Source organism: Salmo trutta, chromosome 13 (genome assembly GCF_901001165.1).
Source record: "Salmo trutta chromosome 13, fSalTru1.1, whole genome shotgun sequence".
Lineage (NCBI taxonomy): Eukaryota > Metazoa > Chordata > Actinopteri > Salmoniformes > Salmonidae > Salmo > Salmo trutta.
The window spans coordinates 56,521,242-56,529,275 of NC_042969.1; the positions used below are offsets into that span (position 1 = coordinate 56,521,242).

Here is an 8,034-nt window from a genome sequence, read left to right on the forward strand (position 1 = left end):
CAGAGCATAATTATTTATTTATCTTTACCCCCCCTCCACCACCACCCCTGCCCCCACACTTTCTAGTTCCATCCAACCTATCACAGAGAGTAGTCTAGAACCCAAAGCCAGAGAACCCAAGCATCCTATATGCCATCGTGTTCTCACAAACAATGGTCCCCCCAACTCAACTCTTACGTGACGCCAATTCATCACTGTGAAACTATGCCTCAGACAGAACAGAATTGGGAAATGTGATTTCTTTTTCATTTACTTTTATTCCTTACAAACCACCCACCCCCCTCGTGCAGAATGTCGGGGTGGACTGGTGGGTGGGTTGTTGGGTTGTTGGGATTAGGAATCGATTAAGAGGAAATTGGACTGTAGGGCTGGCCCGGCCGCAGGATGATTACAGTATTTACAGAACAGCCCGGTGGCCAGCTTGTTTGCCAGGGATTAGAGGCAAAGAAATGAATCATATTTTTAAGTCCTAAGTGTATCTGTCTCCTGCTCTGTCCCACTCTGTCTCTGTGCTTTACTAGTCCATATGCTGCTCCCAGGGATTACCATGGGGGAGGTTCTGATTCTCTCGTCTGTTTCCTCCATCGCTCTACTCCTCTTTCTCATCTCTTATCCCTCTCCTTACTTTTCATCTCTCTTTCCTCTCCTGCCTCGTCTCTCATTTCTCATATCTCTTTATCCCTCTCTCTATTCCTCTCCCTCCTATTTGTCTCTCTCTTTATCGATCATCTCTCTGCCCTCTGACCATAGACATATAAATGAATACGGGTGGCGGGTAACCTAGCGGTTAACAGCATTGGACCAGTAACTGAAAGGTCGCCCCCAACAACAACTGCTCACTGGGCGCTGATGATGTTGATTAAGGCAGCGCACCTCTCTGAATCAGAGGATGCATTCAGTTGTGCAACTGACTAGATATCTCCTTTCCTTTTGAGTATCCTTACCATCTATGTCAGGGGTTTCAAAGATGTTTCACTCAGGCCCCCCTTGTAGCATTAAGGGAACACCCCCCCCCCCCCCCCCGCCGCCGCCCATGTGTCATGTCTATTTCTATGGGAATAAGCACGGTTCGTGACACAAACTGTTCACATCCTTCTTGTTGGCGGAGAGAACATTTTGCAGGTTTAAAGCTTATTTTCTGCAATTCTACACATATTACCATGTCTTATGTGTGTTCATATGATATTTGAGTGACTTTAACATTACAACAATATCTATGGGCGAAGAATTTTTTAGCTGACATGGGCTAGTTGATCTGGACATTTCTGACAAGTTATAAATAGCTCTGTAAGGTATACAATGACTGACATGACGAGAGGGAAACCGATGATGCACTACCCTATTTTGAAATGGCACCTTGTGCATCCTACTATTACAAGAGTAAGTTGAAAGCCGGACTGAGTTCCTTAAAAAAGAAAACAAATAAAAGGGAGTTACATAGATGATATAATGTTTGTAACTCCCTCTGTGGACATCATGTTGAAATGCATAGATCTGAACAGAGATGCTGTGCCATTACAGTCCTAAAACAAACATTGACCCAAATATGTCAATGCCGTACTCAGTTGATTGTGTGGAAGTATTCTTTTTATACAAATCAACAAATATCACAATGGACTCATAAAACAGGTACAGAATTAGTCTTCTAGATGGTTATGCAAAGTTTTATTTAGGCTCATCTAGGATTGGTTTGGTCTTTTGGATAATAATTAATACGATTATATGGACAGAAAGGACCCTGATCCTAGATCAGCACTCCTGCTCTGAGATGCTTTGTGAATATGGTCCCAGATCTTTTTTTTAACATGCACTGGTCTTTTTACAACCTATTGTGCACTTTTTATCACACTGGTATAGCTGACTTACTAATAAAACACATGGAAATATATGTTAGCCATCCAAATCCCTACCTCTCTCTGTTTTAGGAGGTTAATCAATGGGCCCCCACAGACGTAGGCCTACTTCTAATCTTCATAACTTGCATCCACTCTGTTCTTTCTCCTCTCAACATCTCCCCTCTCAAACGGTTGCATGGATTAGAGTAGTGTCCCCGGACGTCACTTTTCAATCCCACTCTGTGTATGTACGACAGATACTTTACTTCCTGCTCTCTTTGCAGGGATACGGGGATACAACAGGATAACACATGTGGGAAAGGGATCTAGGAGAGGCATGCGATCTTAATAGCATAATAGCAGTTGCTTCATTCGTATTGGTTGGATGATTAAGTGCCGCTAAAGTGTACAATGAAGTTGGACTGCTGCTGTTCATTGCACACTGATCGGATTGTCTTATTACTTTGTTGGGCCCATTTTTATGCACATGGTTATTATGCAAGCATTTATGTAGCAGTTTTAAAAGAGGAATGTTGCATATTTGATTTGATCTGTGGTGAATGAGTTTTTCAGCACATGAACTAGATGTAATCATTGTATAGGGATAATCTTTGACTATACTGGTCTTTGATTAAATGTTATTTTCTTAGCTGCAAAGCAATTTTTCTCTTGGATAATAAGGTTATACTACTCCTGTTAGTAGTACTGTATCCATCAACCACTGTCTTTTAGGCTGTTGTGAGGCTCAGGGTACTGGAACGTGAGCACAAAACACAATGACCACATAGATTTTCTTCAGTTGTTTAATGTCTTAAAAGTCAATAGCTTTCCCATGTAGAAGTGGGGGCAAACACACAGGAGATATGTCTGATATACTAATACTAAAGAGGACGAGTCATTCGTATCAGGAAAAAAAAGAATAGATTAGAATGCAAATAATGAATGTGGATGATCAGGAAGTATACAGAGCATTGTATGCTATCACCACTAACTTTATTGGATAAACCCCTGAGTTTGAAAAACAGTGTTCAGAAAAGAAGAGACCAGAAAACAGAAAAAATGACAATTGAAATTGCCAGTCTTCTAGAAGTTTGCGTGGTGTGTCTGTGTAACACATTGTTGTACCAGACATGATTGCATTTTCAAGTCAAGTTTAATATTTACAAAAACAACATAAACAGAATCGTAGCAATATTCATAATAGCTTTAGAATTAATAATAATAATAATTATAGTAATAATGATCATATTAACTTCAAACAAATTACCACAATTTTACTTCAAAGGACTCACAAATTTAAAGAAACATAATATGTTATAGTCTAATACAAAAAGGTGAAACGATACATCAACACAAAATGGTACCCCTCGCTCCTTTACAGGTAACAACTGAGAGATGGTCCATGCTTTCTGTGCAAGGGTAGCGCAGTCATGGCCAGACCCTTCCCTTTCTACTGTTGAGTCTTCTCTCCTGCAAATATCTCATTGTAATAGTATATTCGGCAACAGGGTTAGTTAAGTCATTAAGGGGAAATGTAGTATTTAAGTACTGGTGAAGTAATCATCAAAGCCCCCCCCTCCCCCCACCCAACAAACACAGAGTTGGATAGAAACGCAAAGGCTACACATTTGTCATCCTTGCATATCCCAGAATGCCTTGTGCCCAGATGTGATTCATTCCACGATTGGTGCTCAAAGACAAGAGGTCTGTTACTAACCCTATCGACCTAACCCAGCCCCCCCCCCCCCCCTTTACCCCCCTTCACTCTAACACACTGTCTGCCGAGGGTCCCCTCTCTTCAAAGCTACTGGGTAAAAGGATGCAACAATAGTCTACGGTCTCTACTTGGCAGTTCCAAAGGTTATCCTTGCTTTACCCATCCCCTCTTGCTTATTGAGAAACCCATGCACATCTGTGTGTCTGTCTGTGTGTCTGTCTGTGTGTCTGTCTGTGTGTCTGTCTGTGTGTCTGTCTGTGTGTCTGTCTGTGTGTCTGTCTGTGTGTCTGTTTGGCTCCAGGATCTCTCAATTCACCAAATATGAGAAGCAGCTTCATAACAAAAATAAACCATAAAACAAATGACAGAGGGAAAACAACAACATTGTCGTCATTGGAGTCAGGCTTCGCCTATTGCTGGAACTCCCTCTGTTTGTTCAATATCAAATTCAAGGCAGGGTCATTTTCTTCATTACAATGTACACAACTTTCATTTGTCCTGAAGTAATGACAAAAATAACCACTGAATCCAATTTGGTCTAAAGTCAAGGCCAGCCCACCCATCTTGGAGGTGGAATTCCACTTTTCCTTTCTAATTCTCACTTACCATTAAGCACAACAAGACCACTAAAGGAGTGACAGATCTTGTTCAGAAATCAACTTGGGGTTGACTATCAGCTACCTGACCAATGGGATCCATTGCAACCAATATTTAATATCCTTTTTTCTTTTCTTATTATTTTTCCATCAATTGTTCGTTCTCTCCATCAAATTGATACTTCATCCAGCCTTCAAATTGCAAATCTTTATTCATTTGGTCCTCAAAACCCTGATTATGGCATACAAGAATGGACCTTTGTTAATTATGCTGTTTTTCGAAATGTAATCATCAAATTATAAATGTATACAGTTTCATTCTACAGGTATTGCTTTCAATCGTGTGGTATGTATTCCTTTTTAAAATCAGTTCTCAATTTTAGTATCTCAATTATCTTTTTACATGTCGATTTGCTTGTCATCACTTCTATATGACTAACGTTAATACCTCAATGTCCCATTGATTGTGCATCCTCACGTTGATAATACTGTATTGATTGGATATCATTTATTTAACAATATTGATGTGGTCAGTCATTTCTTGTCACCTTCCCAAAAATCACAAAGCCCAACATCATTGGATCTGCTTCCACATTGCTTTCCATAACACAGAAAATAATGACATTTTCTCAGTCATTGAGTTCATGGACTGAAATGATTAGTTGACCATCTATGTGTCCAAGTCTTTAACACTAAATGGAATGGGAGCTTCTCCTGGCTGGTCCCTTCCTTACCTCCGCCCCCCTACAAGACCTGGAACTTCCAGGAGTTCTGGTCTTTGTAGTCCAGGCAGTCAGCTGCGTTGAAGTTGAGTTTCCAGGAGGCAGCTTGGTCCTTGTAGTCCAGGCAGTCGACGGCCCCGAAGCCCAGCGAGGCGGCTGTGTAGCCCTGCGAAGACAGAGAGGCAGGGGACTGGCCGAGGTGCCCGCCCATGGAGGTGATGGGGCTGAGGGCGCCCCCGGTGGCGGAGAGCTGTGAGTGCATGGGGGACAGGTAGGAGCTGCAGTCCAGGCCAGTGAAGTAGGAGGACGAGCCTGCGTAGCTCTGGGTGTAGGCCGGAGCCTGGGTGTAGGTCATGGGGTAGGCAGAGGAGCGCTGCATGCAGGGCGTAGTGGAGACTGACAGGGGGTCTGGCAGCGGGGAGATGGAGGCAGGGCTCCAAATGGACACGGTCGCGTTGGCACTGCTGGAGCTGGGGGTGATGGCGGTGCCAGGGGGAGGGGGTACTGGACTGTAGGACCCATTGGTGTTGACACTGGCCTCAGAGTTGGCCTCTCGGGCTGGAGAGGCCTTCTTCTTGGGTGGACGAGGTTTAGACTGGCCCGTGCTCTGCTGCGCCTGCTGGCGGCATTTAGCACGGCGGTTCTTGAACCATACCTGTGGAGGAGCACATGGTGAGTTCTCAGACAACTCAGCTCCCATTCTGGCCAAACAATCACTGAAGTTTTGTAAATAGACAATTGACCCACACTTTCATTTTTGCAAGATCATTTGACCAATTCTGGTGGGCATTTATGCCTGAAAGTATATATATCATGTTTATTACCTGTACACGAGACTCTGGTAGGTTGATCTTGAGGGCCACTTCTTCCCTCATGAAGATGTCGGGGTAGCGCGTTTTGGAAAACAGTGCCTCCAAGATGTCTAACTGCGCGCGCGTAAACGTGGTCCTTTCCCGACGCTGCTTTCTGGGGATGTCTAAAATACACACACACACACAAAAGTTATTTTTTATTATATTTCGTTAACTCATCATATATTTGGTTTTGTGAACCTTTTCCCCCTCGGTCAAAATGCTTTCAAATGGAACAGGAGAAAAATAGAATGGAAGAACGAACTGTGAATCACTTGTTTGGTGTAAAAATGTTGTCAAATGGCCAAGTTAAATAATAGTCTAAATTCCATTAAGCTCATGTAGAACTGAATTCCTGTATATTGGTGTAATATAATGTTACTAATAAGTACTTATACTGAGGCATATATGATGTTCTCTATTAAAACATGTATTGTATATTCATGAGTGCTTTGTTTCCAATGTTATAGAAAATAAATATATGTCTCTAGCCTATATTTAGGCTATATATATATATATATATCCCTTTATTACAAATGTTTTTTATTTAATATTCGAGTGTTCTATCTTTTTCTCCTATCTCTTCACATGATACATTCATTCAGCTAAACACTGTGGCTTTCTAAAACATAAACAAACACTAAATAAAATACGTTCGATAAAGGGAAGAAATGTTTCTTGATAAAACATGAATGTTTTGACATGAAGGTAGAGCTCTATAAACCTTGATTTCACAACTGACAGGAACCTAAAATATCTAGAATTACAGGTCGTTGTGAATTAGACTGGTGTTCATAACGCATGGTCCTGGATCAATCAAAAATATTTTTAAAAACTGCTGCATTTTTTTTCATACAAATAGTTGCTGCCACATACACATGAAGTATATAGGTAATCTCATTTTAAAGCTGTCATTTTACTCCAAGGCCCTTGAAACAAGTTACTATGGACGTTGACCATATCTTTAAAAATACAAACATGGTATGTTGTATGTGCGCAATAAGGCATTTCGATTTGAAACAATGTAGTTCAGTGATGACCCTCAAAATGTGGCATCAGCTAAGAATAAGACATGGTGTCCGTAGTATGACTGTATATTATCCACAATTCGCTGTCATAAGTCTAACAATAAGAACGTAAACAACATAATGGGTACTTGTTGTGTCCTGTTCCCTTTACGCAGTCGTTGCTCATGGATATGTTATCAGTACCGCATGGAATTCAGGCAATTGTTGAGACAAACAGTTCTAAAACATGAAAAAGTTACAAATATGACTTACTTGGGTATCCGACGGCAGAGTGTAGTAGATCCATGCCAGGACCAGACAGAGTTAACCCGTTCACGGCGTAATGAGGCTGCTTAATGTAGGACATCATGCCTGTGCCGGCTTTAAAACGCTCCCTCGCACTCTCTCTCTCTCTTACACTCAGTCCGGGGGCCGGGTCTTCTGCTATTCTCCAAGGGTTGTCCCGCTCTCTCTCTTCCTCTCTCTCTGTCCCTCCCTCTCTCTCTTTCTCTCTATCACTTGTTTTTCTTTATAAATACCGATCGGCTTTTTGTTTTGTTTTCCTCCTTTGTCTCTGACCCTCTCGCAGTATTTTGCCAACTTTTGAGGCTACAGTAGCACTCGCTGGTAAAGAGTGCAGGTTCAGGGCGCCGATACTCCTTGTTCTGCTGCCTTCACACCTGTTGATCAAGCTCTTTCAAAGCACATCTATTCAATAGGTATTGTGGTGCCGGTGTATTCTTTCAATTTCACTTACAAAGTAGCCTGAAACCAACAATTAAACACACTAGCCAGTGGTATGATCACAGTTCTAAGTGTGATGAACCTTTCAATCCAAGACGTGCGCTTTCGAAGTGCGCATCGGCGTCAAGAAGGGAAGGTATGGTTCCTTATTCTCCCGTGTCAGATCTAGCGTTCACTGGACTGAGCTCGAGCCTGTCTGTTGAAGCAAGGAGGATCGAGTCGTGCTTCCCGTGAGTGGCGATAAGCTGGGGTGAGAACGCGGAACTGAGCGAACCAAGAAAGAAGTTGGCTAATTAGAGTGAAGTTCTTGCGCCGAGTAGACTCTGACCCCTCCCTCTCTCTCTCTCTCTCTCTCTCTCTCTCTCTCTCTCTCTCTCTCTCTCTCTCTCTCTCTCTCCATGTCGTGAAACACACTTTGCACTTTATTGGATTTGATTGTCTTTCAAACAACAGTTTGATATGTGTAGGATAAGGAACAACAGGTGGACACAAACCTAATTGAACACTGGCGAGACAAACTGAGTTACACTGTTCTTTTTCAAATCTCCTTTATCCACATTCG

At 42.1% G+C, this 8,034-nt stretch overlaps 1 protein-coding gene across 1 annotated transcript; it reads right to left on the bottom strand.

Moving 5' to 3' along the window:
* Positions 1–2,629: 2,629 nt before the first annotated feature.
* On the bottom strand, positions 2,630–7,811 carry LOC115206110 (homeobox protein otx5-A). The gene is made up of 3 exons (XM_029772705.1): positions 7,002–7,811; positions 5,695–5,846; positions 2,630–5,525 (listed from the first exon to the last, which is right to left on the bottom strand). The coding sequence occupies exons 1-3, from the start codon at positions 7,096–7,098 to the stop codon at positions 4,893–4,895; spliced, it is 882 nt and encodes a 293-aa protein (XP_029628565.1). The 5' UTR covers positions 7,099–7,811; the 3' UTR covers positions 2,630–4,892.
* Between the last annotated feature and the right edge of the window lie 223 nt (positions 7,812–8,034).

What these genes read in the sequence shown, in the direction of transcription:
- LOC115206110 (XM_029772705.1), bottom strand. Translation starts at nt 7,098, where the DNA reads ATGATGTCCTACATTAAGCAGCCTCATTACGCCGTGAACGGGTTAACT. An exon ending in CTCTGCCGTCGGATACCCAA is followed by an intron (nt 5,847 to 7,001) that starts GTAAGTCATATT and finishes TGTGTATTTTAG; the next exon opens with ACATCCCCAGAAAGCAGCGT. An exon ending in TACCAGAGTCTCGTGTACAG is followed by an intron (nt 5,526 to 5,694) that starts GTAATAAACATG and finishes GCTCCTCCACAG; the next exon opens with GTATGGTTCAAGAACCGCCG.